The 23,307-nt window shown below is 34.8% G+C and overlaps 1 protein-coding gene across 1 annotated transcript in view; it reads right to left on the reverse strand.

Annotated features, from left to right (window-relative positions):
- CC1H1orf141 (chromosome C1 C1orf141 homolog) overlaps nucleotides 1–23,307 on the reverse strand; it is a 43,602-nt gene that overhangs the window by 15,196 nt on the left and 5,099 nt on the right. Inside the window, exons 2-5 of the mRNA XM_027058908.2 lie at nucleotides 21,384–21,475; nucleotides 17,938–18,095; nucleotides 8,956–9,068; nucleotides 3,422–3,489 (exon numbers count right to left, since the gene is read on the reverse strand). Of these exons, the coding sequence (XP_026914709.2) occupies nucleotides 3,422–3,489; nucleotides 8,956–9,068; nucleotides 17,938–18,095; nucleotides 21,384–21,458 (414 nt within the window). The 5' untranslated portion in view covers nucleotides 21,459–21,475. The remainder of the gene's footprint in view (nucleotides 1–3,421; nucleotides 3,490–8,955; nucleotides 9,069–17,937; nucleotides 18,096–21,383; nucleotides 21,476–23,307) is intronic.

The following is a 23,307-nucleotide window of genomic DNA, read 5'->3' on the forward strand; positions in this document are numbered from 1 at the left end:
CAGGCTAAAATAAGTGCCCTTCTCTTAATAAACTTACTGCTAATGTTTGGTTCTCTGGAGTGAAACTCTCTTCATGCTAGCATTTGGAAGAAAGGCTACCAGTCAAATTACCTTCTCTCTGCCCTCTTATGCTAAAGTAAAGCTAGCTGGTTGAGAACTCTGATGTATACACAGAACAGCTGACTCTCCACTCTGGAGAGATACTTATTTATAAAATTAATGACAGTTTCATAGAAAAATTAACTTATATCTTTACTCTTAAATATGAACAAATGAAGATTTATTAGGTATGATAAAAATCAGTAACTTCAAAAATATCTATCATGTTAAACAAAAGGAATACTGACACCAGAAAAAAAAAGAGATAATTCAAGAAACAGAAAATAAGTTAAAAGAAATGAACTCTAACATCCTCAGAAAATGTTGAGAACACATGTAACAGGAGTCTGCAAAAAGAAAAACAACAACAACTAAGGACAAGAAAGAAACTTAAAATATCATTACTGAACCAAAATGCAATCAAAGGACTAGAATAAAAGGTAAATTTTCAGAAACAAAAAGTAGAGAATAGCAATATAGAGAATCAACCCAAGAAATCTAATATCTGACCATTAAAGAACACAGAAAATAGTGGAAAGAAATTGGAAAAGAAATAACAGAGATATTTTTTAAGATCTAAAGAAAGACATTTGCTTTAGGGTGGGGTCCACAGAACACTGAACAGAATGAATTGAAGTAAAATTACCACCCTTGGGCATATCCTCAAGACATGTGAAAACAATATTGATAAAGAGAAGATCCTAAAAGTTCCAAGGGGAAAAATTAAATAAAATCAACTTACAAAAGACTGAGAACCTTTCCTTAACAATACTGAATGGCATAAGACAGTCTAGCAATGTCATCAAAGTTTAGGGAAAAAAATGAAATTAAGATATAATTGTACTCAGCTAAATTATCAATCATATAATGGGAAAAATAAATATACACCCAGACATCTATGAACCACTTCTAGGGATGTTCCTTGAAGATATATTATAGGAAAATAAAGATGAAATCCCAGAAGAAATAACAAAACATGGAGTACTAAAATCTAGCAACTAAACCAGGAATGGAATGACCCAGTGACAACTGCAGAACAGGCTTAAAATAGGTCAAATTTAGAACAAAAAGTCACTGGGATCCTTGAACAATTCCTCCAAGAAGATTAGAATGGATTCTACTCAATAGAGATAATGAGTAAGAAAGCTTGACTATATTCACATATAATGATAAAATTGTATATTTCTTTTTTGGAGACTGCATATCTTACAGGCATAGAGCATGTATCAGACTGTTAGGTTCTTCCTAGCTCTGCCATCTATAATTTGATCTCGGCCAAATTACTTATATCTTCTTTGTACCTCTTTTTTCTTATCTATAAAATAGGAATAAAAATAGTACTTCCTTGGGTTGTTAGGGATGTAAATTTATATATATACATATATATGTATATTTATACTACAAAAGTACTGTAAATACTATATAGATGTTTGCTATTATTATCATCCTCCCACAAGAAAAAAAAAGGCAAATTGAATCTTCGGAAAAAAACACAAAAGTGTATACGTGACAGTAAAGGTTTCAATATGAGGCAAACTAACACATGGCATTATTTTTGAGTAACTGGTGGAGAATAAGAAAAGAAAGCCTTTTGCTTGTGCATTTTACCCATTGAGAAGAATTGTAATCCTAGCACATTACTTTGTTGCACATTCATTACAATGAATATGTACAGTGTCATCATAACAAGATACTATTTATAGCCTTGAGTTTTAGAATTAACCTATAGACAAAACATGAGGGCTTAATCAGAGTTGCAAGACTGAATGTAATCATTGATGTCAACAATGCAAAAGTAAAGATATACCTGACTTGGGGAAGAAGGTGTGAAGGAGAATGGGAGAAAAGGATAGGGCTGCTAAGTTCTTCATTTTACAAACAGGGGAATCAGGAGGTAGTGCTTAAAGTTAATATAAAAGAAAACATATTTAGATATGTTATTTATAGGTACAAAAGTTAACAACTGAGGAAACAAAAAAGTAACTATCAAAGATCCAGAAGAAAAAAAACGGGGAGAGATGAAATGTACAGCAATATAAATAAGCTAATTCAAATATATTTTACTGACTATATAATATTTAAAGTTGAAAAGCAAAAAAGTAGTAGTAGAAGCTCATTCTTTAAAATTACGGAGTTAATCATAAAGGGAATTAAACCCCCCCCCAAAAGTTAAATATGGTTCCCTTTGAAAAGAGGAAATTAGAACAAGAAGAATGGGATGGAAGTGCTTTGTATCCCTATTAGACTTTCTGAATTATTTAATTTTTTAAAAATTCATATGTATATTTTAACTTATTTTTTAAAAATTAAAATGTTGCATATTTTATATAAGATACTAGTAAATTTATTATTATGAGTAAACTTGTGATGCTACAATATGTATTTCTTGAAAGGTATTTATTTAACATGAACCTAAATAAAAGATGTAGTTGAGGATAATACTAATATTCTGGACAGTGGATCCTGTAAATTTTCTTAAAAATTATAAAAGGGGAATATGCAATAAAAATTATAATGTCATTAATTATGTTCCAAAGTATGTATTTCTTCATGCTTCATTTTCCATATTAGCAGTAATCAGGGTTAATAATAAATTAATATCTAAGAGACTCTCTTAAATGACTTTCCTTTGCTGATTCTCTGGTTAACTTCTCTCCCTAGTTTCCTAGATAAAACCTAATGAACAATAGCCAAGGCATGCTCAGTGTTCAAGGCTAGTCAACTACTTTTCTGGATGCCCATGAACCTCTCTGCTCAAAAGGTTATCAAGAGTCAATATTGTTGTCAAATCACTATGTTGTACACCTAAAACTAATGTAACATGTGTGTTATACTTCAATACTACAATTATGCTGCAATTTAAAAAAAGAATCAATACTGCTGGTCCCAAGCTTGTTTATAGTAATTGTGACTGTAATTATATAAATAACTATAGTATGCTAAAAAGAAATGGTCTTGGCTATACCTCAAAAGATTACAAATGGATGCATATTTTCATATTTTAAATTAAAATAAAATATTTAAGTCATGCATGTATTTTTTTATGATGTCCTGTTTTAACTAACTTTATGATAACTGTTAGTCCTTATCATATTCAACTAATTTCTGCTATATGGACTGTCAAGAAAAAATAATATATTATTTTCTGTATTATCCTTTCACATAAAGTTTTACATAATATCAAAGATGAAATCACTTTAAAATTTTACACTTTGAATCCTAAAATAAATGTGAATTTGGGATTCATAGAAGTATATACAAAATTGTTAGTGCCAATCTGAATTTCTACAAAGTAATTGTTAGGTACACAAATTAAACCTACCTCAGCTGTAGCCTTAAGATAAAGAAAAGGTCTAAAAGATCTTGAATTCAGATGTTCTTTCATTGGCTCTAAAGAAACAAATCGAAACATAAATGATATTTCTATACTATTAGGCTACTTCTAATTTAACTATCAATAAAATATTTTTTCTACTTCTAGTCAACTTTAGAAATGTAATTTGATAAACTTAGATGCTTACATATGCATTACATTTTCAGAGCTAAATATATTCTAGAGTAATTTGCTTTAAAAGCCAATTCTATTAGGGGCGCCTGGGTGGCTCAGTCAGTTAAGCGTCCAACTTCGGCTCAGGTCATGATCTCACAGTTCATGAGTTTGAGCCCCATGTGGGGCTCTGTGCTGACAGCTCAGAGCCTAGAGCCTGCTTCGGATTCTGTGTCTCCCTCTTTCTCTGCCCCTCCCCCACTCATTCTCTGCCTCTCAAAAATAAAGAAATGTAATAAAAAAATTTTTTAAAAAAGCCAATTCCATTAACAGAATTTATAACTTTTGATTATTAACTCCTGACTACTTATCAGAAACTATGGAGGTCAGAGCTATGACCTCAGAACACACAACAAAGTGGTATGTTCTTGGAAAAAAATGGATTTCTAAACAAAATGGAATCATAATTAAAGGAATCTTTTCATTAATTCCTTTGAAAAGAGAAATATTCCCCTCAACCTGAACCCCATCTCAGCTCTAATTATTTATTAACCTGGGTTATCCTTTAATGGATTTTCTTAAGGTAGGTATGGTGTTAGTTCAAGCATACAGACTTTGGATTTAGATAGTCTGGGACCAAAGCCTACTTTTTTGTCTGTAAGTCATATACCCTTACATAAGTTATTTAACTTCCATGAGGCTTAGTTTTCTGATCTGTTAAGGGGAAATAATAGTACTATCTTAGAGGAATGCTGTGAGGAGGAAATGAAATAATAGATGTAACTAATTTAATAGTATCTGGCATTCATTCAGTCAATAGTTATTTATTTATTTTTAATTTTTTTTAATGTTTATTCATTTTTGAGTGACAGAGAGAGAGAGTGTGAGTGGGGGAGGAGCAGAGAGAGGGAGACAGAATCCAAAGCTCGAAGCTGTGAGCACAGAGCCCGACACAGGGCTCAAACTCACAAACTGTGAGATCATGACCTGAGCTGAAGTTGGACACTTAACCGACTAAGCCACTCAGGCACCCCAACAGTTACTTACTGATCACCTACTACATGCCAGCACTGGTGTTAGACACTGTAATTGTGATTCCTGTGCCCAGTGATACATATACTTTAGTGGGTAATACAGATAATAAACAAGTGAGACAAAGAAGTGAATAATTATAAATTAAGATACCTGCTGTGACAGAAATAGATTTTGGTGAGGGAGAACAACAGAGTGAGGTATATTTTAGATAGGTTCATTGCTATGGAGTGAATCTGTTCCCCCCAAAATTTATATGTTGAAGCACTAATCCTCAATGTGATGATATCTGGAGGTGAGGCCTTTGGGACGTACTTAAGTTTATATGAGGTAATGAAAGTGAAGACCCCTGTGATGGGATTAATGTCCTTATAAGAAAAAACATGACAGAGAATCTCTCTCTCCACCATGTAAGGAATCAGGCAAGAGGACAGCTGTCTGCAAACCAGGAAGAGGGCTCTAACCAGAACCTGACCATACTAGCACCCTGATCTCAGACTTCCAGCCTCCAGACCTGTGATAAATAAATATTTGTTGTTTAAACCGCTCAACCTATAGTAGTTTATTATAGCAGCCTGAACTCACTAATAGAGAAATTGGCACTGAGAAGTGAGGTGCTGCTATAACAAATAACTAAAAATGGGGAAGTGGCTTTGGAACTGGGAAATGGCCAGAGGCTAGAAGAGCTTTGAGATGCATAGGAGAAAAACCCAGTAGTTCCATGAAGGGAATTTAAAGAAGATTCTGGTGCGAGTTCCCTAAGATTCTTTTACCGTCTCAAAGAATACATAGAGGGGCACCTGGGTGGCTCAGTCGGTTGAGCGTCTGAATTCAGCTCAGGTCATGATCTCACGGTTTGTGAGTTTGAGCCCCGTGTCGGGCTCTGTGCTGACAGCTCAGAGCCTGGAGCCTGCTTTGAGTTCTATGTCTCCCTCTCTCTCTCTGCCCCTCCCTGCCCCTGCTCACACTCTGCTTTCTCTCTCTCTCAAAAATAAATAAACATTAAAAATTTTTTTAAAAAGAATACATAATCAAGTACAGAAATGTTGGTAGATCTATGGATGGTAAAAGCCATTCTCAATGAGGTCTCATAGAAATTAGGCACATATTATTGAACAATGAAGAAAAGGTTATCCTTGTTATCAAGTGACAAGGAACTTGCCTGAACTGTGTTTGTGTTCTACTGTTTTGGAAAAGGTAGAACTTGTGAGCAATGAAACTGGATATTTAGCTCAAATTTCTAAGCAAGCATTGAAGGAGTGGCTTGGTTCCTCCTGACTGCTTGTAGTAAAATTCAAAAAGAGAAAAACGAATTGGAAGACTGAACTGTTAAGCAAAAATAAATCAGAACTTAAGGATTTGGAAATTTTTCAGCCTGTCCACATTACGAAAAATAAGAAAATTTTCAGCATGTCCATGTTTGAAAAAGAACACTAAGGGTGTGGTAGAATGACTATTTGATAAGGAGATTGGTATGGGTGTGAATCACACACCTAAATAGATATCCCAACAGTGACACTGCCAGTTTGAACTGAAGGGGATGGAGATGAGACATAAATGAATGAAATCTGTTGGACTTCTTGGGTTTTACAGGATAGGACCACAGAGCTATTCACTGCAAATATGTGCTATTCTTCAAGACAGGGAAAGAATGACCCTGAAGGCAATTCAAAAATCATCAGAGCTGCCTCCTCAGTTTCAAACGGGGTTACTAATGTCTCAGTTTCAACAGGCCAAAGAGCCTCCGCTCAATGCCTTTGGGGTAGGGCATCCCAGAGTCTTGGAGTCATGACCCCTACCTGGCATGCTATAGAGGCAGGACATCTGCCCAAGTGGTTCCAGAAGAATATGCAGCCAGAGAGAATTATTCTTGAGTCTTAAAATCTTAGGAAGTTTACCTTGCTAAATTTTTGACTTGCTCAGGACCTATCACCCCTTGTTTCCTTTTATTTCTCCATTTTGGAATAAAAATGCCTATCCTGTGCCTGTCTGACCTTTGCAGTTTGCAAGCACATATACTGTTTGGTTCTAGAGGTTCACAGGTAGAGAGGAAATTTGCATCAGGCTGAATCATTCCTTGAGTCTCACCTATATCTGATTTAGATACTATTTAAATAAGACTTTGGATTTTAACAATAACATAAAAGTCAGACATCAGTAAAATAATTTAAGTGTTCCAAAATTCTTTTATTGTCCAGAATGAGGATAATAATAGATTTTGAAAGGTTACATGTTGTAATTTCTAGAGTTATTTAAAGAATAGAAATAGAGTAGTACATAACTTCCAAATTGATAAAGGGGAAAAGTGAAACTTCAAAAACTCAATTCTAAAGAAAACATGAGAGGACAGAAAAAGAAGTATAAAATCAACAGGGCAAATGAAAGAACAAAAAAATAAAATGGCAAAATTAAATCCAAAGATATTAGTAATTGCATTAAGTATAAATGGACTAAATGCTCCATTTCAAAGACAAAGAGTATGATAGTAGATTTTTAATTTAATAGTATGATGTTTATGAGAGATAAATATAGATTACAATGTTACAAGAAGGTAATAAAATGATGGAAAAAGATATACCATGCAATGGTAGCCAAAAGAAAGCTGGGCAACTACAGCAATATTAAATAGTAAGACAATTACTTCATAATGAAAAAGGGTTCAATTCACTAGAAACATAATTCAAAATATTTATGTAACTGATAACATGGCCTAAACTATATTAAAAATCTATAAAGCAAAATTTGACACTGCTTAAAATTTCAACAGTAGAATAGATAAGTTGTGATACACAGTTGATCCCTGAATAACATAGGTTTGAACTGCATGAATCCACTTACATATGGATTCTTTTGATAGTAAAATACTGTAAATGTATTTTCTCATCCTTTTGTTTCTCTTAATAACATTTTTCTTTAGCTTACTTTATTATAATAATATAGTATATAATACATATAAATACAAAATATGTGTTTATGTTATTGTAATGGTTTCTGGTCAACAATAGGCTAATAGCTGTTAAGTTTAGGGGAATCACAAGTTATATGTGGATTTTTGACTGTGCACTAGAGTCAGTGCCCCTAACCACCCTGTTGTTTAAGGATCAGGTGTACAGTATTTTATTTTATTATGATTATTTTTTATTATATGAAATTTATTGTCAAATTAGTTTCCATACAACACCCAGTGCTCATCCCAAAAGGTGTACAGTATTTTAATGATGGAGAAAATAAATTAAGAAGAGAGACTGAGGAGTAAAATAGCAGGAAAACAAGAGATATGGGTTCCCAAACCCCTAAGAGGAAAATTTTAAGAAGGAAGGAATGATTGACCAACTATACTTGTTATTAAAATGTGGAAGAAAATAAAAACAGAAAATATTATTTGGATTTAGCAATGGAGATCATTGGTATTCTTGATCAGTGCAGCTTCAGTAGGATAGTGGAGGCGGAATCCAGACTGTAGTTGTCTGAAGTTTGAACAAAAGAGGAAGTAGAGACAGATGAAGAGTATCAGAGTAATGAGGCAGTATGGGGCAATGTGGAGTCAAGGAGCCTTACCCAAAGGGATCGATGAGAATGATGCAATCAAATGTTTTTTGATAATTCCAGAGAAAGAAAAAAAAGGCAACACAAAACACTCAAATTCTCTGAAGATGTGGAGAATTTAATGGGTTTACATTAAATATTCATTTGTTCATTTAGTTTATTACCTGTCTCCCCACCTTATCCTAAAACATAAATTGAGGGCAGATTTTTTTCACTCTTGTATTCCCAGCACCTAGAGTAGAGACTGACACATAGTACGTTTGTAATAAATATCTATTGGGTGCACAAATTTTCCTGGTAAATTTTTATTCAACTTTCTTACAATATTATAAGTGCTTGTTCCTAGCTTACAGATTCCTTAATGTTCTAAGAAAATAAGTTCCTTTACACTTTCTGTAAATAGGTTTTTATTAAGCAAGATGTCCATACTTGATTGATTTCTTTTTTTTTTAACAATAAGGAAACTCTTAGGGTAGAGCTGAAAGGAAACTCAGAAGCTTTCTTTCAAGAAAAATAAATAAACATAAAAATATATTCTTAATTTTTGAACTGCATAAATTGTCCATTCTGATATTTAACGTCTCTACTGCTTAGGAAATTCTTTATAGTTCACTGAAATCTTTCACACTGCAGTTATACACCATATACGTTCAAGAAAATTCTTTCCACAGAGACATCCAATGGTCAAGAGCTTTTAAGATATACATTAATAAATAATAAAGTATATAATACAAACAAAACCACTCATTAATAAGTTAAAGGAGAAGTAAATATGGTACGCAGAGCATTACCTATTGACTTGCTTTCTTGATCTTTTATATTTGTTGGTACAAAGTGTGGTCTTAAATTTAATGTTTCAAAATCACTCTTTGTAGGTTCAGGCTCATTTTTAAAGGAGACGTATCTAGAAAAAATAAAATTAATCTAAGTTAAAGTAATCAGAAAAATCTACAAAACTAATCTAAAAAATAAATTTTGAGAAATGTGGTAAAATGCAGATTGAATGTTGTTGTATTAGTACTATTATAGTACAAAGTGTAAAATGTTGGTACTAAGCCAGAGATGAAAGTATTCGTGATAATCACTTGAAGTAGAGACAGATAGTAAGCTACTGTTGTCATAGGATTGAGGGCACTCTAGGAAACTATAGTTCACAAGCTGATTAACCCTTTAAAAAATATGCTGGAAATTCATTAAATGAGATATTGGAGACATTGTCAGACCTGAGTCAAAGTGGTGGGACCCAGAGTTAGGGTCACCTCAGATACCAAAATAATATACTAGATAGGATCACAGCATTTATTTACCATACAGGAAATTTTCTCCACTAAATTCTTTGACTACTGATAGTATGTAATAAAGTTAATAATATTACATAATTCATGATATTTCTGACCTCTAAATGCTGGGGTAATCCATGACTCAGTCTTCTGACCTCTAACACTCACCCTCAGTTGATATCTAATCTCACATCTTCACGTATTATCTATATGCTCATGTCCCTGAGATTTATAAATCCAGGCCCTCAAACTCTTCCCTGAGCTCCAGATTTATATATCCAACTGCTACATGACTTCTGCAGTTAGGTATATCATAGGCATCTCAAACTTAACACATTCAAAACCAAATCTTTGCTTCTGCTTTCTTCCCAATTGTTGAGGCTTCCCCATCTCCATTCAACCAAAGGCTTAAGCCAAAAACTTGACAATATCTTTGATTTCTTTCTCTCACTCCTCATTCCCATCTGTTGGCAAACCCCACTGGATATTTCTTTGAAATACGTCCCAAATCAAACTACTTTATTTCTTGTTACTTCTACCCTAGTCCAAGACACCTTCATCTCCCATCTGAGCTACTTCTATGTGTCTCTCGCCTTCTATCTGCTCTCTCTGCTATCACTCATCCCCTACAGTCTATTCCTAATGCAACCATGGTGGCATCTGTAAAATATAAATGTGATTGCCATTTCCCTCCAAATGTTTCCTACTGGACTCAAATAAAGTTCAAAATCCTCACTCCAAGACAGAAACTGTCCCCAGTTCTCATGTTTCTAAGTAGAGGAACTTCGATTGAATGTCCTTTCAGGCCTCTCTGTGCACCTCCCCAAGCCCCACCTCTACATGGAAGCAGAGTGAATTTTCCAACTGTTTGGTTTGAGGAAAGGAATTTAAGCTCCCACTTGAGGACCTTGGTACTTGCTCATCCTTCTGCCTGTAATATTTCCCAGTGATTGCCAAGGGTTACTCCCTTAAGTTATAAGAGAGCATTTTGTAAGACTCTGCTCAATTTCCATTTCTCTACAAAGGATTTTTCCTGCCCCTTTCTCTATTTAAAATAGTAACCCCTATCAGTCTTAATTCCTTTAATTTACTATCATTTTCTTCATAGTATTTATCACTAATGGATTGACATTAAATATTCATTTGTTCATTTAGTTTATTATCTGTCTCCCCACCTTATCCTAAAACATAAACTGAGTGAGGATTTTGTTCACTCGTATTCCCAGCACCTAGAATAGGGACTGACACATAGTACATGTGTAATAAACATCTGCTGAGTGTACAAATTTTCCTGGTAAATTTTGACTAAACTTCCTTATAATCTTATAATTTCCAATGAGATTTTAGTGTATTCTCTTTGGATTTTTCAGTAAACATTCATTTAACCTTCATAAAACATTTTATCTATTCCTTTCAAAACATTTATATTTTTGTATTATGTTCTTGTTTAATATCACTGGCAAGCACTTCTAGAATAGTACAGTTTATTGGTGAGAATGGGCATCCTTCTGGTTCTAATTTAAATGGAAATGCGTCAAGGCTTCCATCCTAAGGATGAAGTTGGCTATATAGTCTTCTTAAGGAGTAATTTTTTTATCCTTATCTTACTAAAGTATTTTTCAAATACATTTACAAAGACTATATAGAGATGTTTGGATATGGATTTCCTTATGGTGAACTAGAGAGTGTGGACTTTGGAGTTGGACCTTACTTTGCATCTTGACTCTACGTGAAGTTCTGCAGAATACTGATTTCCTCTGAATTTGTCTTTCACAGGCCAAATGCAGTAATAGCTATCTTATAGGGTTAGTATAAGAAATACGTAAAATAAAGTTCAGAAGTTGCTTAGCAAAATGTTTGGGACATAAGAAGAGGTCAAATTTCAGTTCATTTGTTTTATCCTTCACTGGGTTGGTTTATAAGATTGATTATACACAAACTCTGTCCACAACTGACCTTGACTTTCCTTTCTGGTTTATATAGCCTCTTGTCATATTGTTTTATTTCTTAAAAACTTTATTATATGGATTAATTTTAAGGATTTAGTTGACTAATAACTAAAATATAAATCCTGATGCCCAGAAGCAGATAGACTTATGGGATAGATAAATGGGGTATAGAAATAGAGTTCTTTTAAGATCACAGGGACCTGGATAAGGGTGTTCTCCTACTCATTGAATAATGAGCCTAATGTATTTTACCACTCATTTTGCAAAGGAAGGAGAGGAGGGTGGTCACAGTTTCTGTCATTCTAGCTTCTTCCCTAAAAGTAGGTGTGAAAGGTCTGAGATTTGACATTACTTACAAGCTAACGAGTTAGGCTGCCACAGTTTGATCTATGCTCGCAAAGAAGTAGACTCCTGAGTCAGAGACAAAGGCCTGTTTATTACTCACCATGATAGGAATAGCATTTTCTGTATCAGTTCTCTGAGCCTCTATTCCACAGGGCAACAAGCAGAGGGCCAGATGACTTCTGCACACATAGTGCGTTGTTACAAGAGTGGAACCCTGAGCTTACAGAACCCAAATTTTTTATAATGAATAGTAACATACCTGCTCTTGCTCAAAGAAAAGCACTACCTCTTTCAAGGCTATTTGTTATACAAAAATCCTTGAGAAGCTAGGAACAAGGTAACCAGTGCCTCTTCTCATAAGATGTACAGAAATATAAGAGATCCATGGAGATTTTTTTTCCCAGCAGCAGGAAGAACAAATGGGAGGCTAAGAGCCTAAGAATAAAAATTGAGTTCCTAGCACTAGATTCTTATGTAATATAAAGAATTAAACTTGGATTATAAATTTGATGGTTTAATTCACTAGCATAAAATCATAAATCTTCTCTTTATAAGTTGTATTGGTTTTGAGCTGCTTGTAATTTTTTTAATTCATCCACCTTCATTCCCTCTTTTAGGGTCTTATATTTAGAAAAATCCCCTGTAAAATTATACCCTGTTGCAGTTGAGTTAAAGGAATATAGGTAAAGGCCTTGATTTTGTGCTGCATGGGCTGGAGTTAAAGGAAGGTTACTGCACATCCATGGAATGGATATGAAATGGCACTGGTGCATAAAGGGAAGAAACCCAAGAGCAGGACACAGCTCAGATGGAAGTATGGGGATTGCTTCAAAAGCTGCCTCTTCCCAAATAGGAATCTGTTATGGATAACTTCCCTGCTTTGGAATGTTTTATGTTTTTACAGAACAGCCACTGTGAAATGAAGGTCCAGAGCTTTCGTTCTGGTACCATGGGAGAATTCTAACTACATTTTTTTGTCATAAAGACATCCAGTTTGGATCTTTATTTTAATTATATTTGATTTTAACTTGCATAAAATATTTCTCCAGGTAAATGTCTCAGAAAGAATATATAGATGGATTACCTTCTAGCTTTTCATATCCAAAAATTTCTCTTTTGTTCTCATATATAAATGATGATTCATCTAAATAGAGGATTCCTGGATTGCCATTCTGTTCAAAAGTTTAAAATTGTTTATTGTTTTCTAGCCTCAGAGATGCAGATGAGACATATAAAACTCATTTGACTTCCTTTCCTTTGTAATTAACCATTATTTTTCTGCCTTTGGACTTAAACAATTTTACTGTAAGTCTAGCAGTTGGTAACCCTTTTGATCTGAAAATTCAAGTCTGTCTTCAAAAAAAGGTCATTTTTCCCTAATATTTCTTTATTTCCTTACTATGTTTCTTACTTTCCTGATTTATGTATTAGGTATATATTTCCAGGTTGAATATCTTGAAATCTTAGTATATATCTCTTTTCAATCTGATTTTCTTTTTTTTTTTTTTGTATTTTCATAAGATATTGCTTCTATTTGACCTTCTAGACTGTCAATACTGTTTTTAACTGTATTCTATTTTTATTTTCCTACTCAATTTTTGATCCAGAAATATTTTTAAATCCCTTTTCCCTGATTATTTCTGTCCTTAAGATATATATTCTCCTAAGTTTTCTTCTGTTTCTTCCATTATCTACCTCATCATGAGTCACTTGTTTTGATTGTCTTTATCTCCCTCCTTCATATGAGTCCCCTTAAATGAGGGATTTCTCTTCAACCTCTCATTTCGATGAGTGTGAGTTCCCTTAGCACATATAAAGGTGAGGCTATTTGAAACTCAGGTAATATCAGTCAGTGACAGATAAGATTCTTTTGCAGAGTATCAGTGGCAAACAAGCTGTCATAAGAGGGTCTCTTGATTAAAAGGAGTGACAAATGAAGAGGCCTCTAGAAATGTTTCTTAAATTTTTAGATGTATACTAGAATCATCTAGGGTGCTCTGAAAAAACACCAATGTCCAGACATCCCCCCCCCGCCCCCCTGCCCATAGTTAAATCATGATCTCTAGGCAGTGCTCAGCATATTTTCCAAAAACTCTCAAGTGGGCAGTTAGTGTAAAGAGGCCCTGCTCTAGAATGTCAGGCTCCTCTAGGTATGAGCAATAATAAGGAGTCCTCTTCCAGGTACAGAGAAGAGGCAGTGTTCAGCCTAGTAGTGAACCTCTCCCCATAGAGAGCTGGAGTTGATGTTGTTACCTTCCCAGAATCCTCCTGGGGCCTTGAAGGAGCCTGTGCTTACATAACTGAGAAATGGTGTGGGCAGCAGGAATGAGGCATGAATCTCTGCGTCTACTCACATAAAAGCCTCCGTCTTCTCTATCCTTCCTGTTCCCAGGCCACCCTACCCTACTTACCCATAAGTCATACTTTACCTAAGATTTTAGAAATTATTGCCATATGTAAACATGGCTTGTGTATCTCATTTACTATCTTATTTTTAATGATTAGAATATATGATTGCATATTTCAAAAATACAGCTTATTTATTTATTTATTTATTTATTTATTTCAGTATTGGTTTTGGGAGTAGAACCCAGTGATTCATCATTAATATATAACATCCAATGCTCATCACAAGTGCCCATCCCCCACCCAATACCCCTCCAGAAATCCTTGGTTTGTTCTCTGTATTTAAGAGTCTCTTATGGTTTGCCTGTCTGTTTTTATCTTATTTTTCCTTCCCTTCCCTTATGTTTAATACAGTTTATATTTTTATTGCTGGGTTTTGTTTTTGTTTTGTTTTTTTCTGAGTGACTATTGTATGTTGGGGAATTTTAAACTCTTCACACATGTCAATACATTTAATTTGCAAAACAACCCTATGGAATACATACTATTATTATCCACACTGTAAATATGAGGATACTGAGACACAAAAGGTTATGTAACTTGTCCAAGGTCACAATTAGTAGTAAGTAAAGCTAAGATACAAACCTGGCAACTGGCCTATAAACCTCATCCTCTTAGTCTAATGTCACACAGAGTATAAGACATGCATATTGAACTAAAGGAAGAAGGAATGTGGCCAATTAAATTTCACTATAGACTGCAAGAGAATCCTTCATTAATATTTAACTATCTTTTCTGTATGCAAGTTTATCCTATTGTCATAAAACTATTTCTAAAAGGAATATTCTTTTGACAGGTCTCATTATAGATTTATTTTTAGGACAATAATTCTTCTAATGAATAGCCCCTATTAATCTATTAATCTAAAGGGAAATATTTTTGGGGAGCCTAAATGGCTCTGTCAGTTAAATGTCTAACTCTTGATTTTGGCTCAGGTCATGATCTCACCATTTTTGAGTTTGAACCCTGTATCAGCTTCCACACTGAGAGAATCCTGCTTGGGATTCTCTTTCTCCCTCTCTCTCTGCCCCTCCCCTGCTTTTGCTCTCTCTCTCAAAATAAATAAATAAACGTTAAAAAAAAGAAAAATATTATTTTTTGTAACTTCAGTAGCTTTGAATTATTTACTGAGCTAACTTTCAGTGACAATTTAAATACCCTTAATCAACCTCCTTATTCCTAACTTGTTTTCTATTTCTTACCACTTTATAAGTAGTAAAATTGCCATTTTCAACTGATAATGCAGCACTAAATGCTTAAGTAATAGAGAAATCACTTTGTCTTTCCTTTATTTTTTTAAAGGAGAGAGAGAAAGAGAGAGAGTGCTCACTCACCACTGGGGGAGGGGCAGAGAGAGAGAGGGAGAGAGAGAATCCAAAGGCGGTCTTGCACTGTCAGCACAGAGGTCTTGCACTGTCAGCACTGGGTGCTTGATCCCATGAATCTCAGGATCATAACCTGAGCTGACACCAAGAGTTGCACACAAACAACTGAGCCATCCAGGTGCCCCACTTTATCTTTATTCCAGGTAATTTTTAAAAGGGAATTTTGCTAAAATGAATATGACTCTTTTGTAAAAGGTCCATTTATGAAAAGTTGCAGAGAAGAGTATATTTGGTGTTTATTGAGAAATCTTAGAGACTATACACAGATTAGCTGAAAGATATCTTTAATATTTTATCGGTTCCCATTTATCCCAGAAAAATGCTGAAATCCTGAACTGATAGTTACATGGGAAACATGTCTCTGGGAGTAACTGAGAAAAAAAGCCCTAAGAATTTGAATAGTTCTCATTCTTAGTTTTATGTAAGAATCTTTTGGGGAATCTTAAAAATAGTAATGCCTGGGGTCTACTCCAAACTAATTAAAGTAGAATCCAATTATTTTAAAGCTCCCCAAGTAATACTAATGTGCACGTGGGTTGAAAACTACTAGTCTGAAGGCAAAGCACAGCTACAAATAAACCTGGGAAGGTTTACATCAATTAGGTGATCACAGCACCGGGCTGAGAGGCACTATGATATTCAGCAAACTATGGAAGAAAACTGGAATGAACAGATGTTGGTGTTGGGCAGCTAGATCAGCAGGACATAAGCTAGAGCAGAGACTCAAAGGATGGTCCCTGGACCAGCAGCACCAGCATTACCTGGAAACTTATTAGATGTACAAATTGTCAGGCCCCACCCAGACCTACTGAATCAAAAATATTAAATCAAAAACTCTGCAGGTGCAGTCCAGCACTCTGTGTTTTAAGGAGCCCTCCATGTTTGAGACCCACTGGGCTAGAGCAGTGCATCTCTGTCATTAGTGTTCACAGGAATCAGCTGTGTGAAGTGTATCTGCCATCACAACTCAGTGTAGGAGTGAGGCTTAAGAGCACTGGTGGAGACTGGCCTCCTGAATTATAATTAACAAAACTTACCAGGAACTGTATCTTCAGATACAGAGGAACTGAGTTTATCCAATATAACCCATATAACCAGGATATCATTGTTGATATGAGGACAGAAACGTTCTGCCTTATGCTCTGTTACTTAAGCAATCATTCTGTTACAGCTAAAAAGGACTTCCTGCCAAGAATGGGTTGCTTCCTAGAAGAAGAATGCCCCCTCCTCAATGCCCCACAGACATCTAAAACTTAATATATCCAAAATGAAACTCAGACCTTATCACTGTAATCCCCTTCTCTACCCCAATCTGTGTTTCATCATATATTCTCTACCTAAGTACAAAATGTCATAATGCACTTAGTAACCAAGCCCGAAAGCTGCAAGCCATTCTACATTCAGAATGGGGTAGTGATAAATTTGCCATCCAACATTCATCCAGTTGCATGAGTGATAAAGAGCACAAGTCTGAAATCGAACCGCTAGAGTTTAAATCCAGTTTGAGCCACTTACCTGTGTGACCTTGGGCAAGTTATCTAACCCCACCGAGATGGGCTTCTCATCTATAAAACTGCACTGAACACACTGAGTGTTTACACAGAATAAATGAGGTAAGAACAGTGTCCACACTACCATCAAGGTACGATAGAAGTTCTATTGATTCTACATCTTACTATTTCTTTTGTCTGGGCTCTCCTCTACATTTCTGATGCCTAGAAAAATTATATAGCATTATGCCTGTCCACAATGCCAGTGAAAGACCAACTATGACATATTCAGGCTATCTCTTATAAGTACATAAAGAAACTGCCTTACTTGGTTTTCTAGGTGGACTTCTTTTGGCAGTCTATTGGTCTAAAATTTGAAATAAATCCTGACATTAATCTGGGGCAATGTAATAGAATTCAAGACAAGTCTTTCTTTAAAAATCCAGAATTGTAATTACTATCTAATAACACCTGTAATAATAAACTACAATAAATATTTTATAAACTAATTTATTCAGAATGCTGAATGAGTATGGTGTAACTCATAAGCACTATGAAACATGCCTATGTTTGACAAAGCTTACATTTAATACAGATTACATAATCTAAAACAAATCTACAGTAATGCTTTAAAACGTCCAACTAAGGGGCGCCTGGGTGGCTTAGTCGGTTAAGCCTCCGACTTCAGCTCAGGTCACGATCTCACGGTCTGTGAGTTCGAGCCCTGCATCGGGCTCTGGGCTGATGGCTCAGAGCCTGGAGCCTGCTTCCGATTCTGTGTCTCCCTCTCTCTCTGCCCCTCCCCTGTTCATGCTCTGTCTCTCTCTGTCTCAAAAATAAATAAACGTTAAAAAAAAATTTTTAAAAAAACAAACAAAAAACGTCCAACTGAAAGTTTGAGGTAATTAGGATGGTTACCTTTTTGGTTTTTTAATACCAAATGACTTGTCTTCTGTGCTCCTGGATACGTTCTTAGATGTGGATGGAGCAATAGCCTCTTCAAATTCCAACTGAAAATCAAATGTCAGTGGTGTAACCAAAGTCTTTTTCTTTACTTGACTCTGAAGTCTGTTTTTCTGCAATAAATCCAAAGTACAACACTGAAAAAAAAATGAGCACTTTTCATATAGGAAAAATCCTGTATGGAAAGGATGAAATTAGTCTCACTTTATGCACTCACACAGAATTTATGTGCCAGTCACTAATAGCAAAATATTACAGATTAAAAGCTGGGGGGCCTGTGTACCAACATTTTTTTATACCATTGCTGTGTGACCTGAGCTACTCTTTTCCTATTGATGAAATGATAGGATGTTGGACTAGATGATCATGAAGGCTCCCTCCTAATTCTAAAATTCAGAATTTAAGAGTGACCTATATATTACACAAAGAAAACACTGATACATAGAGTTATTGGAAGGAGAGCAAATTGATCTCTAACCTGCTGCTCTTGCTGTCCCCATGCATGTGGTGAATCACTCCAACATTTGTCTAGTTGCGTAAGCCAGAAATGAAGTGAAGAAAGCAATCAAAAGACTTTGTTCAAATATTTATATAGATGGACTGAAGAGGGAAAAGGATATAGCTAACAAGTTAGTTAAGGAGCCAGAAATCTTTTCTAAAAAATTCTCTCAGCATTGCCCAGAGGAATAAAGTGATGAAAAATTTGACAGCAAGTCAAAGGATAGGAACTTCTGCTTCTGCCAGGAAAGGATTAGGCGCTACAGGAGTTGCCCTCCTGCTGTAAACAACTAGAAACCCAGACAAAACAACTGTAATCAGGCATTAGAGAACAGGCAGAGGGGGAACCATAATCCCTGAGAACAGGGAAACAAATGAGGTAAATCCCACAATGGCTCAGCTTGCTTATTGAAGGTAGTTTCCTGGCTGAGAAGCAGTGAGGGGGAACTCACATCAAACCTTGTGGCCTTGACCTTGTTGTGTTTAAGAGATGGAAATTGCACCAACAATTACATTCTTGGGCATTTACCCCAGAGAAATGAAAACTTACGCTCACACAAAAACCCGTACACAAATATTCACAGCAGCTCTCTTTAATCTTTTTTTTAAAGCAGCTTTATTTTAAAAGCAAAATACTGAAAAAAACCCAAACGTCCTTCAATGGGTGAGTGGTTGAAACTCTGTGTATTCATATAGTGGCATACTACTCAGCAACAAAATTTATACATTATTTATAATAATAAGGCTATTGATTCATACAAAATCTTAAAAGGGCCTCAAGGGCATTATGCTTAGTGAAAAGTCAATCTGAAAATTTCACATACTGAATGGTTCCATTTATATAACATTCTCAAAATTACTGAATTTTAAAGATTGGAGAACAGATTAGCCATTGCCAGGGATAGATGGGGAATGAAGTGCGGATATGGATACAAATACAGAAAAATAACATGAGGGAGTTCTTTCATGGTGATGGGTACGTGCTGTATCTTGATTGTGGTAGTGATTACACAAATCTCTTATGGGATAAAATTGATAAACCTATACACACAAATGAAGGCAGGTTTAAAAATGGTGAAAACTAAATGAAATCTGTAGTCTGGTTAATGGTAATATGCCAATGTTAATATGGGTTGGGATTCATACTGGTTCTGATATTGTACACTACCCATATAAGATGTCACTACTGGGGGCAACTGGGTGAAAGGGACATGGGACTATGTAGTACCTCTGCAACTTCCTATGACTTGATATTAATTTCAAAATATAAAAGTTAAAAAAAATAAAGAAGCAATTACCAAAGTGATTTATATATTTTCATCTCATTTTTTGGTCGTTAAAAAAGAAAATAGAGACAATTCACCTTCGTAAATGTATGTAGGTGTATGTATGTGTATGTGTACCTGTATATTTATATTGTGAGTATATGTAAAGATAAATGGGTTTATGCATACATAGATAATATTTGTATATCTTTGTAACAGCACAAAAGAAGATGTGGACGGATAAACCCAAATTGCTAAATTTTGTTTGCCTCAAGGAAGCAGTTGAAGAGGCCAAAGACAATTTTTCTTCATGTAATTTCCTTTAAGCATAATTTATATATATAAATATGTATATATTTAAAACTGCTCCTAGGGTCATGGGATTGAGCCCACATTAGGCTCCATGCTCAGCAAGGAGCCTGCCTAAGATTCTCTCTCTCTCTCTCTCTCTCTCTCTCTCTCTCTCTCTCTCCCTCTGCCCCCACCCCCGCTCATGCTCTCTCTCTCTAAAATAAAAATAATAAATAAATAACATTAAAAATAAGAAAAAATTTAAATTTGATTGTATATACTTAAAAAGAATTTCCAGAAAATCCTCTATTAGTAACACATGAACTAGACATAGTAACACAAAATGAGAATATTTATGGAAATGGTTTACACAAAAGAAGACCCTAGTAAAAAAGGTAAAAATTATTATTACTAATCATAACTTAAAATTCATATAAAAGGAAATTTCAGGACAAACTACAAAGATTTATCTCTGATTATATTTTCTAAAATACATTTCATTTTAAACAAGAAAATTAAAAAGGAGTGAACTTTGGGGTGCTTAAGTCTAATATGGTTGCATTAGTAAGTTACTCCTGGTTTGCTATTTCAAAATTTGGGTAGCAATGACAGAAAGAATTTATTGGTTTTCCCAATATTTCTCTTTTTTTTTTTAATAAAAGGAGACAGTTATGAAAAAAAGAGAAAGGTTATTATTCAAGCATTAACGTTTTCATTTTCAGGTTCACAAATATGTTCAGTCACTTCAGAGTTCCTCTTTGTGCTGTCTTCCTTGATTTCTGAGACTCTATGCTCTTCATGCCTCATTTATCCACATTGTTAAATTATTTTGCAAGTCTTTGTGTAACCAAATTAAATTGCTCATATGTGCTAAAAATCTAGTTTTTGAAAATTATATTCTTTATTAACATTTTATATTGAATTTTTAAAAAGTCTCATGTTATTTAATTTTTATGACCTTTACTTTTAATTTGGTAACTATACCAAATATTTTCTTCCTTTTAATAAACCAATTAAATAACTTTTTATATGTTTAACATATTAATGAGAACTATAGGAGTAGTCACATTTACTATTTGACTGCTTATTTGATTTTTTATCTTAATCACCTTAGATACATTATATCCTAATATAATGTGGCAGCTATCCAGAAGTTACCCTGTATATCTAATTAATTCCTTATAGTATACACTTACCTAGATGACTTTTTGAATATAATGATTTGCTTTTTACAAATTAGTTTACAACTCCATACTACTGCATCATTAACTAAAAAATAAAGATAATCATTCACATTTGAAATAACATTTTAATGATTAAATTTTATTTTAGCTTTTATTTACAAACCTTTGCTCTTCTGGCCAAGAGCATCTTTGCCTGCTCATCCAGAATATCTAACTTCTCTAAGATTTTTTCTGCCATTTTCAGTCAGTAAATTCCTATTTAAAAAGGAGAAAAAAGAAAAAATCTCCTAAAACAATATAATTGAATATTTAGGCATAAGAGATCCACATTTACATTTCTGTTTGGGGTACAAAATAGAACTGTAGAGATCATGGAATAGGTCATGGAACTGTAGGGGTACCCAAGTTTTTTAGACAAAAAGGTCACATGATCAGAACTCCCAGATGTGTGTGAACCTTAGGAATTTTTAAATGTATGATAAAGGGAAGTTGAACCAGAATTGACTCATACTTGAAGCAAGGGCATGTGGCTTGATTTATATCTATTTTCTTTTTGTTGTGATATAATTTTAATGAAAGTAAATGTGAAGAGCTCACATTTGTATAATTAATTGCATTCAAATTAAATTGGTCAATGATCCAAGACTGTTAATACAGCACTTAGAAGGCGATCAGTCACACAGAAGGAGCAGCTGTCAAGCTGGTTGGGTCCTACTGCCATAATAATAAATATTCTCTAGTCAATTAATATTGCTGAAAATTACATCTGAGGTCAGGCAGTCCATATTAGGCTTGGGGACCTGAATGTTAGACGTCAGGACACAAAATACCTTTCCAATGCAACACAAATAACTAGGAGGAGCTGAGTAGAGGCAAGAATCAGAGTATTAACCCAAAGCTCCCACTATATTTTTGCTCAGTGAATTGAATGGGTTCCAGTGGCATTTAAATGTAGAAGTTGTATGGTTCATAGGAAGTACTGAATTCATCAATATTTCTAAGGCACATCAATGTCAACACTAAGGTTCTTTCTGGCTCAAAAATGTCTACGCTATTTCTCCCATATTGCATATTATTCAATCAATATCTCACAAAGACACAAAGACAATAATACATGAAAAGCCAAGGATTAAGGATTCTATGCCAAAAGCTCACATTATTTAGTACTTGATTTCTCTTAACTATCTTTTCTACTCTTGGACTCTTCTGAGCCATGGGGCTGCAAGGCAGATTGTTTGCCTTGTTACAAACATCATAACTTGAAGTTGCAAGTTGGAGACGGGATGTGCAGGCAAGGGTGTTAGCACAATTATGAGTACCTCGGACTTTCTGGGTCTCCTATTGAAGAGTAAGGGACAGATTTTGGCAGACATTTTAGATTATCTGGATGCTATGTGTTGTCTTTTGTGATCCAGGAACCAATCCTCTCATATATCCTAAAAGCAACTAAAGGAATTTTAGTTTCTGTGTTTTTCTTACGCATAATATGAGTTCAAGGTGGGGTGGAGAAGGCTCCCATATTTCTCTCCAAAATTTCTTTTTTTGGAGACAAAAGATTTCTATTTCTCAATCAGGGAAAGAAAGGCTTTCCTAACTGTAGGAACCAGCATACTGAAGTGAATGGGTTTCCCAATTTGGGGAAGGTATAAATGACACAAGGGACAACTGAGACACACGGCTTCCTTGTGAGAGGGAACAGAAAGCAGGTATTTTTAAAGAGTAAGATGTCCTACACCTCTCACTTTCCACACATCTTCAACATCACAACAGACATTTTAGGATGCACCATATCATCACATTTTACACACACACACACACAGCTGTAATTTGAAGGAATTATGTTGTTTATTTAAAATTATTTGCTAGTCAATTATTTAGCTATGATACGATTCCTGGCAAATCACTGTGCATATCATGAGGTATTTTTAATGTTTAATTATTTTTGAGAGAGAGAGAGAGAAAGAGCATGAGTAGGGGAGGGGCAGAGAGAGAGGGAGACACAGAATCTGAAGCGGGCTCCAGGCTCTGAGCTGTCAGCACAGAGCCCAATGCGGGGCTCGAACTGACAAACCGTGAGATCATGACCT

This window comes from Acinonyx jubatus, chromosome C1, assembly GCF_027475565.1.
Source record: "Acinonyx jubatus isolate Ajub_Pintada_27869175 chromosome C1, VMU_Ajub_asm_v1.0, whole genome shotgun sequence".
Classification (NCBI taxonomy): domain Eukaryota; kingdom Metazoa; phylum Chordata; class Mammalia; order Carnivora; family Felidae; genus Acinonyx; species Acinonyx jubatus.